The sequence below is a fragment of the Lytechinus pictus genome, chromosome 2, assembly GCF_037042905.1.
Source record: "Lytechinus pictus isolate F3 Inbred chromosome 2, Lp3.0, whole genome shotgun sequence".
Taxonomy (NCBI): domain Eukaryota; kingdom Metazoa; phylum Echinodermata; class Echinoidea; order Temnopleuroida; family Toxopneustidae; genus Lytechinus; species Lytechinus pictus.
Genome location: NC_087246.1, coordinates 47810932 through 47830499, shown reverse-complemented (window position 1 = coordinate 47830499; position 19568 = coordinate 47810932). Strand labels below are relative to the sequence as shown.

The following is a 19568-nucleotide window of genomic DNA, read 5'->3' as shown; positions in this document are numbered from 1 at the left end:
AATGAAACCCTTGAAACCAGCTGAATCCATATCAAAGAGAAAAATCAAAGAAACATATTGTTGAAAGTTTGAGGAAGATTGAATGAATAATAAGAAAGTTATGAGAATTTGAATATTGAGATCACTAATGCCATGTAGATCCTCTCATTGGCAATGCGACCAAGATCTGTGATGTCACACACGTACAACTCCCTCATTGCTTTATTACTTATTTCACTTATATTCTCACTTTTATAGAATCTATCACAAGGTGAGGTGTTCTCTTTATGAGAGGACAAGTACAGAGGTTTCACAACATTATATCATTGATGAATCGTTTGTCATATGATTAGAATGAGCAAAAAGAGATGTTTAGGGGTATATTTTCAGTGTCCAAAAGGGGAGAGTTGTTCATCTGTGATATCATAGATCTTGGTTGCGTTGCCAATGGGAGGATCTCCATAGCATTAGTGATCTCGACATTCAAATGCTCATAACTCTTCTATTGCTAGTCCTATTTTACTCAAACTTTTGTTGATCTTATTCAGTCAGTCCGCAAGCCCTGAAAAAGTAGCTTCTTTTATCCAAGTGATATTCATGACAAGAGGGTTTTTGCATAGTTAATGAGCTTGGTGCGAACCAAAACCCCTCTTTTTATTCGGCCATTGCTGCTCTAAATATCGACCAAATTTCATGTTTTTGGTATCTTTGTAAAGAAGAAGAATCATTCTTTTAGGTCATGTGTTTGGATTTTTAAAAGAATGTTGTAATATAGGAAAAACTTTTGATCTAAAACATGAAACAAAATTTTTTTTTTTCATGCAACAAAAGTTGTTGTTTTCACACTTAATTTCTGTTTGGGCACAAATGATTTTTAAATCATGATAAAGCTGAAGATCTAAGCTTTAATATGATATAATTTTTATAAGAAGATGTATTTTAGATGGGTCAGCAGCCAGCTTTTCATAGGCCAAGTACATTTTGCAGCTCAAAAACAAGAATACTGCGCTCTGATTGGTTATAGACTCCACACACCCACGCAAATTCCAATGTTCCCCACACTGGGCCTCTGCAAGGTCACACTCACCATGTGGTAATCTCTTCAAATTACCCGCGCCTGTTTGTTTTGAAAACAGTATTCAGCCAATCAGAACTCTGGATTTTATGTTACTCAGAAATTTCAGAAATCTCGTCTTGCATCTTGATGGAAATAACTGGCTGCTGACCCATCTAAAAGATGCCACATATCAAGAGTGACATTGTAAGAAAGTATAGAGTTTGAGCTTTCTGATGATATAAATAATGTTGGTGCCTAAAACACAAAATGTTGCACAATTTGCAAGTGAAAACAGAGGAAGAAAATTCTGTTTGATGCATCTTTTCAGGTAAAAAATTCACTTATTTATCAAAATATTTCATTCAAAAGAAATGACCAATATAAAAGGGTAACATTTACTCTTGCCCATGGTACAAAAATAATCAATATTACTCAAGAAGAAAGTGGTTAAATTCTTTGAGAAAGAAAGTCTCACAATTCACGAGATTTTGCAGGGACATGAATTCAGCCACGAGAGGACTTGGATAAATCTTGCTCATTTGCTCATTAACACAGGGGCTTGCGGACTGACTGTATTCTTTGATTTTTCTGCTTTCACAAAAGCTAACTTGCTCCAAGAGTTTCATTCTCCTTTAATCATAGTACAAATTTGAATTCTTGATATTTTGTGGTGCTAACAAAATGCAATTTTTGATAATAAGAATGAAATACTCGATATCAAGCAATGGGAATAAGGGAGAACACAGCTGGCTACATACAGTATGTCAGCATGCCCTGGTCAGAACTTCTAGGTGTGACGTCCGTTGAGGCCGGGGGGGGGGGGGGGGGGGGGGCCAGTCAAATATATTGCTGTACACACGCGTGACCAAGTAATTTCCAAACACCCCCTAAACAAGTTTTTCTCTGTGTGCAAAATAACCCCCTAAACAAGTTTTCGCGGGCTTTATTTACACATTTTGGCCCCTACACAAGATGTCGCCAAAATATGACCTCGGGAAAAAGCTTGGGAAAAAAACATACCCTAAACACATTTGGCTAGTCTTAAAAAAAAAAAGCTTTGGGGAAAAAAACATACCCAAATACGTCTGACCCCGCGATTGACCATTGACCAGTCTTTCAAAACCACCCTTTTTCTTGAAAATCAGTGTTTTTGATACCCTTAACGAGGACACGCGCGGACCGCATCCAATATTAAAAAAAAACCCCTTTAAACGTGTTTTTTTGGTCACGCGTGTGTACAGCAATATATCTGACTGGCCCCTCCGGGCGTTGAGGTCTCTGTCCCTCTTAGATAACCAGTTAGAGAGTAGTTTTCATACATGCTTATATATATATATATCAAGTATCCATCCAAGCAGTACATTATATCATTCAGTATTGCAATCTACTCTATAGAATAATAACAATAACATTGTTACAGACAACCAATGAAATCTGATGACAAATAGACTGACAATTACTATGGCACAGGCTTACAATATGGATCCTATCCAGACAAAGATACCACAAATAACAGCTTGTGTAAAAGTTTGCATGACTATGAAACTACTGAAGTGAGATGCAATGAGCGTTTCCTGATTTTTTTTAGAAGATGGTAGTACAGTATTAGTAATCATAGACTTACATATCACGGTGATAAAATCATGGTATTCCCAGTAGATTTGATTAAGCTGGACCGTCACAAAAAGAAACAAAAATAGTCAGTTTTGAAACATACATTCACACTCTTTGAACAACCTGAGAGGAAAAAAAAATCCCATGTAGCTCTACATTTTTCTTTTGTAGGTGAAGTCATATGGAAAGTCCCCGGATCTCACTCATTATTTGAAAATTATAAACAATGTGTGTGAACCAAAAAACCCAGTATATATTCTGGTATCTACAAGTAGGAAATTATAAATGTTTTTAAAAACTATGGAGAATTACCAAAATCATATTTATAAGTTGTGGTAGTTATTCCCGAGTACTGCAGTACATAAAGATTCCTTTACCTGTACTTCTTCATACAAAAAAAAGAAGAATAACAAAAACCTGGCAAACATATCGTTTGATTTGACATTGATATGATATTCCCTCAAAATCTTGACCCAAGGGGAAAAGGTCCAATAATGAATTCATACTTTTGTCACAGGGGGCTAAATTCATGATTTCTATGGTTTGAAAGTTAATAACCCTACAGTTTTTAATGATTTTTTTTCCATACATTACATGTATTTACATAAAGAGTGGACTCAAGCCATATCAACAAAGCATGAATTTAGCACCCTTATGCATTCCTTATAAGACTTCAGCTAAAAACATAAAGCATGTTTAAAAAAAATAAGATAAACCATAATTATATATAAAACCACCTTAGTGAATTGGGGCATTTAAAAGATTTGGGCCCCGTCTTACGAAGAGTTACGATTGATCTGATCAACCACAACTATGGAAAGCCAGCAACGAAAACATCTAAATTGCATGTTTTCTTCAAAATATTTACTAAGATATGCTGAATATTCTTACATTCATTGTTTTCTTGAAAATTTAGTGTGCTTCTTTTTGTTTACAAAGGGCTATGTGCATAGTTCCTGTAGACAAAATTATGACATCGATGGATTTCCATATAGTTGTGATTGATCAGATCAATCATAACACTTTGTAAGACAGGGACCTGGGCTATCACTTAAAAAATCGAATTTTTAAATCACTCTTAGGCTGCGATATGAATTACAAAAAGAATAAGATCAGATAATTCAGTCAAAATCTACTTCTAGCCAATTAAACCTGCAACTCATTTTCACCGAGTGTAACATCTTTGAGAAATAAACATATAAAATATATTGTTTTTAATTTAATAGTATACAACATGCACAACAATATAAATATGATATTCAAGTACATTTACTTTACATAGGTGATTATTTATGTTCGTTCATATTTCATGTGAAGTTGACATTTGTTTATTCACAATGTTGTGGTTGATAGCATTGGCTGAATAGCTCTGAATGCCTGTGAATTGACTGAATAAAATCTCAACTCTCCTGAGGAAAACCTGAGAATCATCATTTGTAAAAAAAATAATAATAATAACATATCAGGTAGTAATGTGTTTCAATTATGTTAGAGCATTGAAATACCTCCATCTTCATTAACATCACTACAATCTATCCTCACCACATCACCAACATAATCTAGTACACAGACTCCCAAGTCCTACAATCCTTATACAAATCAAAGACCATGATTCTATATTTACGACGTGTAATACTAATCATCAAATTCACCAAGAAATCTGTGACATATTGGCAGGAAATAAAGTGAAGACATTTGCTAAACTCTGTAACACCACTGTAATAAATTAGGTCTCGAGGTACAAGTCTGAATCATGTTTAATAAAGGCCAAGCACAAATTCTCACCATGAATATTCAAGAAAACTACAAATATTAATAAAGATGATAGCAGTTGGCGAAACATGAATATTTGTCTGTTAACAAGACCTCTTCTGTAAGTCAATATGAATGTACATTTGCATCCTCAACAAAATGTTTTCCAAAGGGGAATAGGATTGGTAAGTCATGAAAAATGTTACGGCCAAGATTTGTAAAAAGGGACATGGTTTTCTTGGTAAAAGTTTGACCATGTGGAAGATTAGGGGAGTTGCCTACACGTCTAAATATGTCAACCATGTTTACAATGCTTTAAAGATGAATTTCAGTTGTGGGGACGATCTCAAAATGACTTTTTACAGAATTTAATATAATGATCACCAAAGTGTCTGTTTGTATGAATAAAAAATATGTGCCAAAGGATTCTGGAAGAAATTGTGTAATTGCTGAGAAATAAGCGCGGATTCTGTCACTTCCGTCGGGTCTTTATTCCAGCAATAATAATACACTATCCCACGTGTGCCTATCTGTGTTGGCGATCCTCAGTGTGATCGTTTTTTAGCTTAGATATTATGATTTCACAAAGTTCAGTTTATGTAACTGTACCAGATCTAGATCCACGATGATATAGTAATACTTAACCTTGGTTTTACAGACTTTCTCACGAAATCAGTTTTTGCTGCAACTACTGTCATTTAGCTTTAAGAATATGAAGGTTGCTATGATAATAAGACATGAAAGTTACATAAATTTCTAAGCTATGAGTTGTCATGGCACTCATATTAAAAAGTGGTGAAAGCTTTAATCTTTCTCTATTTCTTCTCTAAATTTCAAACTCAGAATAATGGTGAATTTACACTAATTCACACTAATAAGTCCAAATCAGGCAAATTTGTGAATCTTTAGCTTTTAACAAATTTCAATATGAATTTATAAAATGTAAGGGTATTTACAATAAAAAAGGGAATATAACACTGAATATTGTCACAAAATCTCAAGTGAAAAAAAAGATTAAGGGCATTTAAAAGATTTGCTTTATAATTCAATATATTTTTTTGACAGGTCAAAGTCCATGAAGGTTATCACTCAATGTCACAATATCCTGCAGATCAAATGGATAAATCAGAATTGACCTTGATTCATGTGTATAGGAGTGACAATAGGCTTAGATCATTTCACAAGTGTAATATATTTCAGATCTTACAATGGTGGAGGCAGAATTTATATCAAACAACAGTTAACAAAATCGTTACTACCCATCTGATTAAAGGACCAAAAAGTTACAAAGTAAATAATCAATATCTTTGGCAAAAGCAGCATACTTGATTTAAAATTGGCAATTCGTCTTCTGGCTATACCTGATGATCAACAGTGACCACTTTACCAATACAAACATATATTTCTGTTAAGGTATATATTTCTTATATGGTACATATTTCTTATAAGAAATATATTTCAGCACACTGATAATCATCAAATTAGATTTCATTGCATATCACTACAAGTAGTATGACAGAATCTTTCAAAAACTTGTCAACTGCATGATGCAAGGCCAATGTACCGACGACAAAAGCTTCCCTGTCCCCCTGTGCACAGTACCGGTACATAATATGCTTGATCAGAGTGAATCTGTGTCCTTGACTTCCACAATTTTGCACTGGGGACATTTTGCTATAGCTCAGCTGAGTGTTAGAACTTTGCCACCCTTATCTGTCACATGTGGAGGAGAGCTGAAAGCAATATTTATACTGCGAATCAAATTAGGGGCCTAATAAGAATGATGATATAATACAAAAATATTGACCAATAAATTTCTATCATCTGAAGATGCAGCATTCAGTCACTTAAAAGTACAACCACTCAAGAGTAAAGGATGAAATTATCATCCAGAGGATGCAAGCATTAACAGTCAAATCGTAAACAATGATAACAATAAAATATATTCTCATTTTTATCATGCGTGAGCTCCTAATTACATGGAACATGAAAGCAGCAATATTGTTCGCACCTGTGCCACATAGGCTCAGGTCAATGTGTATGGTACAGCAAAGGGAATATGTTGCAGTAGAGTGCACCACGATGCAATTTTAAAAAATAAAACAATAATATCAAATTTACGTATCATTTCCAGGTCAACTTTAGGTGACATCAGAAGCGTAGGTTTTGTTGCCAGTCAATAGATGGCATTGTATTTTCCCCCATGTTTTCACTTTGTTCTTGAAAAAAAATTGCATATTTGTTGTCCTCGTTATTTCTGCTTTCAGACCAAGCCCAATGTTGTAAGTATTCAAAGGTCAGTGTTAAATGATAGAGAATAGTTGACTGATTATGTCTGAGAAATGATTTAAATGGTGAAATATTTGGCTAAAATTTAAGCTTAAAAAGTTTTATGAATTGTTGCTCATGATTAGTGAAATATATTGTGGGCGTGTCTACTCTATGTACATGTATAAATATAGTATGTGTAGTGCGCAAAACTTGAATGAGGCACTCACATGTGATGATTTGGGCTAGTTTGTTTACAATTTCATTTACATCACATATGAAAAAGTAAATGGTACATAATTACATGAAGTGGTTTGTTAGTGACAAGATGATTTTGTATGCATGTGTTTTTTTATGATAATAGTGATAATTAGTAAACAATGGCCATGCACAAGTGGCATGACTGAAAGTAGGTCAGAGGTTACAAGCGAGAGATGCCTTGACTAGGTGAATACTTTCTGTATCCTTAGGCATGGCTGAAGATGTTTTAAGTTTAAGATCGGAGATGCTTAGACAAAGAAAGTCACTGCAGCCAAGTGACAGGAAAGGATTGCAGAAATTCACAGATGAGCTGCAGATTTGCTGTGAGACCCTAAAGGCAGTGGACATGGTGGCTGAGATGAGTTCACAACAACTTGTCAAGATTGTTGAGAGACTACCTTACTATCTGCGGGCCAGGTGGCTCAAGGCCGTCAAGGCTGTCAAGGCCGACGCAGCCTGCGAAATTGATGATCCAGTCTATAGAGAACCGTGTGGAGATAAGAAGCAGCCTCAAGGATCAAAACAGTCACTTGAGAGAAAGTCACATCAACAGGCTGGTGTAAACTTTACCAGATCAGATCAGACAAAGGAAGTGGATTGTGCTCTTTGTGACAATGCGCATGGCATCTTTTCCTGCGACCCGTTTAAGGACATGACACTTGAAGAACATCTTCAAATGGTCAAGGATAAGCATTTGTGATTTAATTGTCTCCAGCCAGGACACAGTTCAAGTAAATGTTTCCTAAATAGAACCTGCTCTGCGAAAGGATGCAGTAGGAAACATAATAGATTTCTGCATCTTAAAAGGAAGGATGAATCACAGAGGACAGATGTTTCTAAAGGATACAAGCCAGCAGTCATCCAGTTCCAATGAGACTGATGGAACCACAGCACCATCATCTCAGAATGGGTTTGTCGAGACTGCTAACAGCACCTTTGTTAACGCCACAGGGCCGGTAAAAGATGTGTCCTGCCCATTTTGCCTGTTCGAGTCCAAGCAGCAACTGGTGGTAAAGCTTTGAGAACATATGCCTTGTTGGATACAGGATCCACAAACTCCTTCTGTACCAAGAGCCTGGCGGAGAAGTTAAAAGCCAAAGGTCAGACACAGAGGCTATCGTTGACCACCAACAATAAACAGATGTTGGAAACCAAAGTGGTGGATCTGGTAGTCGACACTGGCCCGACGGCTGAAACAGTTAGGATGGAAAATGTGTTCATTAAGGAGAGGATACACATCAGGAGTGATCACATGGAGAGATTTCTGGTTGGCCCCATTTACAGGATATTAATTTGCCAATCGCAAGAGGGCAGGAGATCGGTCTGTTCATTGGTCAAGATGCACCCAAGGCTCTCCTTCCTCTGGAGGTGAGAAAGGCAGAGACTGGACCATATGCTGTACGTACAATTCTCGGATGGTCCTTACATGGTCCGATATCTGGAAAGGATAATCATGGACATGTCAAGGCTTCAAGCAGCTTTATTGTTGGTGACTCTCATCTGCAGACACAGCTTGAAAGATTTTGGAAATTGGAAGCAGACTCAACTGATGAAAGGGGCCTGTAGGTGAATGACAGAAAAGGTAACCTGAGATACGGGAAAAAGGAAAGGCCATGGAAGATGGACATTATCAGCTGCCCATACCATCTAAACATAGACCACCAGAGCCTCCAAATAATAGATGGGTAGCAGAGCAGAGACTGGAGAGCCTTAGCAGAAAATTGAGCTTAGACGAAAGATTGTGCTCAAAGTACCCGGAAGGCATGGCAGATCTGTTACATAAAGGCTTCTGCGAAAGAAGTGCCTGAAGAAGAATCCTTCTCAGATGACAAGGAACAATGGTACCTTCCGCACCATTCAGTCCTGCATGCTATGAAACCAGATAAGGTACGGATAGTTTTCGATTGCGCTTCAAAGATTGTGCTCGATGACATTTGATTTATGATTATTATTTTTCATTAAAGTGCAGGTCGAACCATGCATTCATGGATACAGCATACTGGTCTTGCAACTTGGCTTGAATTTGTGATTTTTCTTAAAGATGGACACAAATTAATGACACTTAAACGTCACAGTTGATATTTGCTGATCACAGTGGTAGGTAGCAATAAGGTGGTCACTCACTGCTGGGGGACATTCTGCACTGTAAACCGGTTTTTACCAATATTCACTTTCAAACCTGCATACAGCATGAAGGACTTTGAAGACATTGCCAAAATTTATTTCACTTTTACTCTGTAACCTGCACAGATGAGAATCACCATCTAATTGACCATTGTCTTGTTTTTCATTTGAATGAAAAGATGACTACAACCTCTCTCTCTCTCTCTCAATATATATATATATATATGTATGTATATGATTACAAAACATCTAAAGTATGCTACGTATCAGTCTTGTTGATCTGCAAAGGCCATTTCCACGTTCTTCGATGATTCCTCCAAGGTTGCCGATGCTGTTGTTGATTCAGTCATCCCCGTTGATCCCTGAGACTCTGCTGCTTTTTCCCTCGCCTCCTTCTCCTTCTTGAGTCTAATATTGTAGGCGTTTCTTGGGAGGGGGTAGATGAAACCCTCATGGGGGTCTCGGCCATGGTTAGCATCCTTATTTTCTTGGTGGTATTTCTCCAGAAGGGCCTGCATCTTCTTGGTGTCTTCATCCGCTGAATATTCAGGGAACCGAAGCCTGATGTCTTGCTTGAACTGAATCGGTAAAAAAAAAAAAAAAAAAAAAAAGTTAATTAAATGTAAATTTCCATTCATCAAGGCAAGAATAAAAATAATAAAGTCATGATACTTGACTTTCTGATAATATAATTAGAGTAGAAGAGTTTCATGCCTGAATTTGAACACTCAGTTTTAATCTGGGGATAACATGAATTAGCCTCCCCCCAAAATAATAAAAAAGATAAACATAAACAAGTGGAACGCCTCTGGCAGTCTCGCCTGCATTCACAATTCGATACAGCAGCAGTGCTGCCTTTGAAAACAGCTGATGGATAATTATTCACAGAAGAAAACACTAATATGATAATAGAATATTAGTGTTTTCTTCTGTCCATTGACCCCAAATGACCTTTGACGATGATCATGTGACCTAAGACATGTGCAAAACAATAATTCATACATGATTACCCTTATGTCGATTTTTCATGAGCTAGATCCATAAACTTTCTAAGTTATAATGCCAATTCAACACATACTCCCAACATGGCCAGAGTTCATTGACCTTTAAATGACCTTTGATCATGGCCATGTTCCTGAAAAATGCACAGGGTATCCAGGGATACATTGCTGCTCTTATATTCAAGTTTCATGAACTTTTAAAGTTATGATAATTCCAGAAATACCCCCAACATTACCAATGTTTGTTGACCCTAAATGACCTTTGACCTTGGTCATGTGACCTGAAACTCGCACAGGATGTTCAAGGATACTTGATTGCTCTCATGTCCAAGTTTCATGAACTAGATCCATAAAATTTCAAAGTTATGATGACAATTCCTCAAATACCTCCAACCTGGCCAAAGTTCGTAGACCCTTAGTGACCTTTGACCTTGGTCATGTGACCTGAAACTCGCACATGATATTCAGGGATACATGGTTGTTCTTATGTCAAAGATTCTTGAACTACATGTAGATCCATAAACTTTTAAAGTTATGACAATTCCTCAAACAACCCCAACATGGCCAAAGTTCATTGACCCTGACCTTTGACCTTAATTATGTGACCTGAAACTTAAGTAGGATCTTCAGTGATACACTATTACTCTTATGTCTAAGTTTTATGAACTAGGTCAATATAATTTCGAAGTTATGACAACATTTCAAAAAATTAACCTTGGTTAAGATTTCGATATTGATTACCCCAACATGGTCTAAGTTTATTGACCCTAAATGACCTTTGACCTTGGTCATGTGACCTGAACTTCAGGCAGGATGTTCAGTAATACTTAATTACCTTTATGTCCAAGTCTCATAAACTAGGTCCATATACTTTTTAGGTTATGATGACATTTCAAAAACTAAACCTTGGTTTAATAAGATTTCAATGTTGATGACGCAACAGCGCCTATAGTCTTGCTCTGCTATGCAGGCGAGACAATAAAAGGGGAGGGAATTCACATTCAATTCGTCTACATAACGCTTCCAATGTGAATATAATATTTTCAAAAATTGTGAGAATATGGTTTCATTATTCTTTTTGGCTACAAAATCTGTCAAAAATACCAATAATCATAATCAGCATAAAAATTACAATAATTTTAAACAAAAATATTGGGAAGAATTGGGTAAAGTAAGGTGGCATATTATTACAGATCTGATAAACCTGGGAAGACTACACAAAAAAAATTGGTCAGTCATGCTCAGTTGGCACGCTCTACTGCGTAGTCAATTAGTCATCAATTTAGTTGCATGTCAAAGGGATGGTCCGGGCTGAAAGTATGAATAGCTTAATAAATAGAGGAGAATTCACTGAGCAAAATGCCAAAAATTTCATCAAAATCGGATAACAAATAACAAAGTTATTGAATTTTAAAGTTTAGCAATATTTCGTGAAAACAGTCGTCATGAATATTCATTAGGTGGGCTGATGATGTCACATCTCCACTTGTTCTTTTATATTTTATTATATGAAATTAGGTTTATTCAAATTTTTTCCTCCAAGAACTAGAAAAATTGGATTGACAACTGATTTAGTGCATTAGATATTTATTGCTGCAACTTATTTCATTATAAGGGAGACATATTATTCACACAAGTATGAAATAATGAAAAGATTATGATTTTATGTAATAACATAAGAAAACGGAAAGTGGAGATGTGACATCATCAGCCCACCTAATGAATATTCATGACGACTGTTTTCACAAAATATTGCTAAACTTTAAACTTCAATAACTATTATTTGTTATCCGATTTTGATGAAATTTTAGGCATTTTGCTCAGTGAATTCTACTCTATGTATTAAGATATAAATATTTTCAGCCCGGACCATCCCTTTAAAATATCATCTGCACGTTGGCATGTAAGAATGACTTATCAAAGTCACAGTAGTAAAATCTCTTTGTGAAGCACCCCCAGCACACTCACTTCTGCTAACTTTGAATATTCATATTCTTGTAGTTGTCTCTGGAAACCAAAGTTGGGATGTGCCACTGTTCTACATGTCTTCACCGCCCGGAGACAGTCCTCCCATTTATAATCAGTAACGGTCATCATATACGCCACAGTAAGGGTGACACTTCGAGATACACCAGCGAGGCTTTAGGAGACCAAGACACCAGAAAACAAGAAATGAACAAGTGAAACTGCAGTAAAGCAAATCTATGACATTTTGTGATCATGAAACAACTTTCTTAATGCAGAATTCAAACACATCACACCCAAGATGAGATGGGGTAGAGAAAAGATGAAATCAGATATTAACATTACGACATTAAAAGTAATAATAATAAGTTTGGCAGATCAATGGATAACTTTGATTTGAAGAGGTCCAAGGTTTAATAATTCAATCTTCAAACATCATAACAAATGATTCTTGATGTAATGCAACAGCAGTTCATATTTCATATTAATCTACAAAAAATAGCATGCACAGGGTTATCTCTCAGATTTTTTGCAATACACAAGAACATTTACTGTGAATGTGGAATAGTGTCTTACCAATGTATAAGAACATTGCCGCCTTCTAGTCTGCATTTATGGATAAAGTTGTTACTCTCTGCAAAAAATTGGATTCTGGAAAGGAAAATGAATAAAATCTAAATGTAGAAGAAACGTTTTATTTCTTATTGTACTTTATACATGTGTTAAACAGATTAATTATTTTAATAGATTCATGTACAGTCCAGTTTGATATCAAAATTTATTCTTATTCCCTGAAGATAGCTCGCATCATAAAGGAAAATTCCTTCGAGCTTTACAGTGACCCATCAGTACGCCATACCAACCATTGCATGAACAAAAACTGCCCCGATTTCCTGGAAATAGTTTTAACACTTTGAATTCAAACCCGGGGGGGGGGGGGCCACTTCCATTGACGAGTGGATACCATGCGCGACCAAGGGGTCTCGAAAAGCACCCTAAACACGTATTTTCCATATTCTGAAAATGCACCCCTGTATTGGAAACAAAACGATACTCTTGGCAAGTATTCCCTGAAATGAACCCCTAAACAAGTACAGCGATATTTCATTGTTTTGTCACGGGTCCGTCGGTCGTCGCGGTTTTACCTGTACAGTTTACAGTTACACTACACCATTTGGTTTAGTACGGCCCCAGCTTCCACACCTCGCGCAAATCGGACTCTAAACACGTAGTGTACTTGGGGCCAAAAGGACATCCTTTATAAATAATTTTAATTTTGTTTTACTTTTATCATCCCCGCAAATTTGACCCTTAACACGTAGCTTTCCTAGCGAAATAGATACCCTTTTTTCATTATTTTTGTGTTTTTGACACCCTTATCACGTTACGTACGTAACGTGCCCTATCTTGAAAAAGACATCCTTTTTACGTGTTTTTACGTGTCACGCATGGTATCCACTCGTCAATGTAAGTGGCCCCCGCGGGATTCAAACATGAGACAGCTGTCCACACCATGAATGTGTGTCTGAACCAGTGTGTACAAAGTTTGCAGTGCTTCGGGCAAACTTATTCATATATACTGTACTTGATTGTACAGAATTTGATTTAATTTATCATAATTTGATTTGAATATATTTCCACATTTCAATAATAAATTACATTCAAGAATAATCATTTTCAGCATTTCATAGCAATTAACATAATGATAGCATAATGATAAACACAGTATTGTCCTAAGTCATATATAAATTATACATGGAAAATTTTTGTCTAAAAAAAAAAAGGTTGAAACATGTATTTGAACTAAACAAAAATACATATAATATTGTAAATTGATATGTGGGAGACTGCCATACATTGAAATATGGGAGACCGCTCTACATGTCTGTATATCCCTTGTAGTCCAGCCCACTGGGTATGTTCTTTATTACCATCTCAAAGAATACTATCAAGCTACCAGTCATAAAAGTAAATGTTTTGATCCAGTCATGATCCACCTCAATCAATTTGCTCAAAGTTATTACTAATGAAACCCTTGAACCCCAGATAGACTGGGCTATATCGACGCCTAAGACTGGGGGGTGATACAGCCCCCCCTGGCCCCTTATGATATGATCTTGGCCGTCGATCGTGATGAAAATTGGCACACACGTTACCCATGGCATAATATACAAAACTATAAGATCAAATTCTGCGAAAAATCTCATTGCTAATCAATTATGCTAATTTATGCGTAAAATCAAGTCTGCTCTTATTAACTAAATAATGCCCCTAAATTGCAAATTTTTTGGTTCACAGACTCTTTATAGGAATCTGATTAAATGAACTTAAAATATTTTCAAGATCACATATATTTTCATATATGTGTATTATTGTTTTCTAACTTTCTTATGTATTTCTATGTTTTTCAACTTTTTGTTTGTTTTTTATCTTTTTTTCAATGGATATTGTCAGGGACTTTATTTTGATCATTAACAAGATGAAATTAATTGATCGTAATCAGTAAAAGGAAAAATAATGATACATTAATGAAGTTTGGGTCTGCATGCACTTACAGAATGTTGCATAATTTTGGAACCGCATACCCAGGAGTCGCAATTTTGGTCTCAAAAGTTGCGCGAGACTTAAAAGTAAAAAGTCAGTGAGTGCCGCGGTCAAAGAATTTTGCGCTGCGGATTTATCGCAAAAATTGTCGAGGGGGAGGCTGAATCAGCCCCCCAGTCTAATTTGTTTTAATATTCCACTTGATTTGTGCAATGTCAGGTTATAGGAAAGCAAACAACTGTCTTTTAACTATTTCATGAATTACTCATACTTACAAATTTTGTCCCGGCGCATCATCCGCAGAAAAACAGAGGTACTCTTTATCCTGTCAAAAGGAATGTTACATGGAAAGAGCATGCAATTAGTAACATTTTCAATGTACCAACCATATATCTAAATACAATAGTGAATGAAAGTATACTGGATGTATCATATGAAATGAAATCCAACAATCATTCATACTTAAATTTCTCAAGAAATATAATGAAACAGTGAGATTTACAATTTCCAGTATATAACTTGAAAGTTCAACTTATTGACACTTGAATAATACATTGATCAGTATTCTAAGATCATGCACATCATTGTTCTAAAGTTCACTTGCATGCTTTACATAACACATCTATTCAACAAGGGGATTAAAACTTTTTACTTTATCAGTGTTTTTTTTTTTTACTCTCACATGCTTCTCTCTCTCTCTCTCTTTATTTTTCTTTTCCAGTTCCTCTTGTTTCAGTTTCTCGTTAATTATTGCATGTTGATATACAATCACAAGTTTTATGCAGTGCAATGAATAATCTCCCATTTTGTACTGGTTTTTTTAAAGAGCAGTTTTGTTCAGGGATCCATGATCACAGAAAAATAAGGAATCATAAAAGTGTGTTTCATTTATAGTCATTTCAAATATCTTTGTAATAAAATATGGACAAACAAAATAAAAAGGGGAAAATTGCTTTATTTCTTAAACTTTAATAAGGGCTAAGGGCATATCTTTACCAAAGGGTCAATAATTATGGCTTTTCTGGTTGTCAAATAAGGACTGATCATGTTTCAGGCCAGTTGGCGTTTGGCAAGTATGACATTATTTAAGAAACGTTTTGAGATTTTTTTTCTCATAATATGTTGGATTTTATAACTTGCTCATCGGTTAAACCAAAAGTGCAGTATTACTATTTAACATTTCAACACAAATTTCATGTACTTAAATATAGTTGTAATTTTCGATTGTATGAATCCATCTCCATTATAGCCCTGTGACTGTACAAATGACAAATCAATATAATTTTTATTTACTACAGACATGCACTTTGTAAACTTCTGGAAACTTACTGGTCTTATAGGCTTGGCATTGTCATGTATTGATAGGATATGTGTGATGTTATTATTGTTCAGCTGTGTCTCATCTTTGGAATCTGTAATAAAACAACATATTGAGGACAAAGAAACAATCTGCCGGTACATCACTTCACAAGGCATAAACTCAGGAAGTAGAATGGTTCTTGTAAGCCAATATAAATTCATCTCAAAGATGAACCAAAATATGTTCAGAGATCAGTAGCTACATTAGGTATCGAAATTGTCCTGTATGAATCATAAAAAAGCATGATCTGAACTTGCACTCTTTTTCTGGTTCAAGGCTGATTGAATTATTGATTCGTTTCACTGTGTCTCTATATTTCATCTTGGTACACACTTGTAGTTAAGTCCACTCCCATTCTTGAAATTCTCTTCTCAATGTGCACAGTAAAAGCCATAAAGGAAAAATATTGAACATTTTTAAACATTGCAATCCCCCTGAGATATTTGACTGATATATTCTTATTTTATTTTAGATAAAAATTTCTTTGAATCTACTTCTTTTGATAAAAGGATTTAAGGGTATCTGCATTGCACTTAAAGAAGAGGAAGATGTATTAGTAAAATAATCTCTTAACAAATCAAAAATTTCATCATATAGGCATACAATAAACATGATCTCATTTATTACTTAGACAATGTACACACAGATTTCAGTGATTCGCACACTTTTTCATTATCATAAAATTAAATAGTAAAATACATCTTCTTTAATGGGCTCTAAACTATAATAATACAGAATCACACTACCAAGTATTTATAAGCACTAACTGTCAATTCCTAAACCAAATCAACATCCGGATGATAAACAATGAGTCTGGTATGTAACTGAAAATAAATTACATGTACTTCACAGTCAGTCCGCAAGCCACTGTGTTAATGAGCAAATGAGCAAGATTTATCCAAGTCCTCTCGTGGCTGAATTCATGTCCCTGCAAAATCTCGTGAATTGTGAGACTTTCTTTCTCAAAGAATTTGACCACTTTCTCCTTAAAGGTCAAGTCCACCCCAGGAAAATGCTGACTTGAATAAATAGAGAAAAATCAAACTAGCATAACACTGAAAATTTCATCAAAATCGGATGTAAAATAAGAAAGTTATGACATTTTAAAGTTTCGCGTATTTTTCACAAAACAGTGATATGCACAACTAGGTGACTCAGTCGATGATGCCCATCACTCACTATTTCTTTTGATTTTTATTGTTTGAATTATACAATATTTCATTTTTTATAGATTCGACAATAAAGACCAACTTGACTGAACCATATAGTATTAAACAATGCTAATTCCACATGTTCAGGGAGGAATCAATCGTTGTATCACTTGACAATGAGGAGAAAATTAGAATATTTCATATTTCATATAATAAAATACAAAAGAAATAGTGAGTGGATGACGTCATAGTCTCCTCATTTGCATACCAGCCAGGATGTGCATATAACTGTTTTGTGAAATTAAGCGAAACTTTAAAATGTCATAACTTTCTTATTTTACATCCGATTTTGATGAAATTTTCAGTGTTATGCTTGTTGGATTTTTCTCTTTTTATTCAAATCAACTTTTTGTTGGGGTGGACTTGTCCTTTAAGTAATATTGATTATTTTTGTACCATGGGCAAGAGTAAATGTTATTCTTTTATATTGGTCATTTCTTTTGAATGAAATATTTTGATAAATAAGTGAATTTTTTACCTGAAAAGATGCATCAAACAGAATTTTCTTCCTCTGTTTTCACTTGCAAATTGTGCAACATTTTGTGTTTTAGGCACCAACATTATTTATATCATCAGAAAGCTCAAACTCTATACTTTCTTACAATGTCACTCTTGATATGTGGCATCTTTTAGATGGGTCAGCAGCCAGCTTTTTCCATCAAGATGCAAGACGAGATTTCTGAAATTTCTGAGTAACATAAAATCCAGAGTTCTGATTGGCTGAATACTGTTTTCAAAACAAACAGGCGCGGGTAATTTGAAGAGATTACCACATGGTGAGTGTGACCTTGCAGAGGCCCAGTGTGGGCAACATTGGAATTTGCGTGGGTGTGTGGTCTCTATGACCAATCAGAGCGCAGTATTCTTGTTTTTTAGCTGCAAAATGTACTTGGCCTATGAAAAGCTGGCTGCTGACCCATCTAAAATACATCTTCTTATAAAAATTATATCATATTAAAGCTTAGATCTTCAGCTTTATCATGATTTAAAAATCATTTGTGCTCAAACCGAAATTAAGTGTGAAAACAACAACTTTTGTTGCATGAAAAAAAATATTTTGTTTCATGTTTTAGATCAAAAGTTTTTCCTATATTACAACATTCTTTTAAAAATCCAAACACATGACCTGAAAGAATGATTCTTCTTCTTTACAAAGATACCAAAAACATGAAATTTGGTCAATATTTAGAGCAGCAATGGCCGAATAAAAAGAGGTGTTTTGGTTCGCACCAAGCTCATTAACTATGCAAAAACCCTGAAAAAGTAGCTTCTTTTATCCAAGTGATATTCATGACTTGCGAACTGACTGTTCAAATTCAAATGTGAAGACTGAAGATGCCATTTCATTTGAACGATCTTTAGATAATCACGCTTACCTCTGAAGTTGCCAACATAGATTCCTTTTAAGACCTGGAATGCATGAAATTAATTCAGGAAAGAAATATGGTAAAAGGTTAACAATAATTCATTGAAAATGTTCTTATCAAATATACATTGATTATTGATATCACTCTTTCTATTCTAATTAAATATCTTATTACATTAATTACATAAATAGTAAAATTAAGAAACTACATAAATTTCTCCACTGCATTGTAGTCCTGTATGAAGAGAGTCCAATCGGGGGGGGGGGGGGGGGGTCAAATGTTTTGCTGTACACATGCGTGGCCAAATTATTTCCAAACATCCCCTAAACGATTTTTTCTCTGTGTGCAAAATACCCCCCTAAACAAGTTTTTCGCGGGCTTTATTTACACATTTTGGCCCCTAAACATGTTGTTGCCAGAATATGACCCTGGGGGAAAAAGCTTGGGAAAAAAAAAACATACCCTAAACACGTTTGGCTAGTCTTAAAAAAAAAAGCTTTGGAAAAAAAAATACCCTAAATACGTTTCAAAACTACCCCTTTTATTTTAAATCAGTGGTTTTGACACCCTTAACGAGTGCACGCGCGGCCCATGTCCAAAACTGAAAAAACACCCCTTTAAACGCGTTTTTGGGTTCCGCGTGTGTACAGCAATATATTTGACTGCCCCCCCCCCTGGGAGTCAAATAGGATTATAGGCCTACAGAAGTCCATGAGACAGAAGTCCACATGGAAAATTGTTGTTCCAATGCATGTAATAGAAGGGTACTGAATTCAACTTGGTTTTCAGTCCTTCTCCATCAGGAATATAAAAAAATATTCTTGCATGTCCTCATGAAGGAAAAATATGAATGTCTGAGTATGACTTTTCTCAATCCCTGTATATTTCCATCTGCCCGCAGGGGATGTGAAAAAAAACTGTCTTCATAAACAAGGAAAACACCAATTTATCAAGACATAATTTGTCTGTTTATTGGGATATCCCTGTTTTCTGGGACATTCTCAACTTTTGGACCAGCTCCTCTACTACATGTATATGGTAGTGGATCATACTATTACCAAACAC

The 19568-nt window shown here is 35.4% G+C and overlaps 1 protein-coding gene across 1 annotated transcript; it reads right to left on the bottom strand.

Moving 5' to 3' along the window:
- Positions 1-3948: 3948 nt before the first annotated feature.
- Positions 3949-18542, bottom strand: LOC129271257 (dual specificity protein phosphatase 22-A-like). The gene is made up of 6 exons (XM_064094979.1): positions 18513-18542; positions 15895-15977; positions 14841-14890; positions 12598-12672; positions 12025-12196; positions 3949-9633 (listed from the first exon to the last, which is right to left on the bottom strand). The coding sequence occupies exons 5-6, from the start codon at positions 12151-12153 to the stop codon at positions 9322-9324; spliced, it is 441 nt and encodes a 146-aa protein (XP_063951049.1). The 5' UTR covers positions 12154-12196; positions 12598-12672; positions 14841-14890; positions 15895-15977; positions 18513-18542; the 3' UTR covers positions 3949-9321.
- Positions 18543-19568: the final 1026 nt, after the last annotated feature.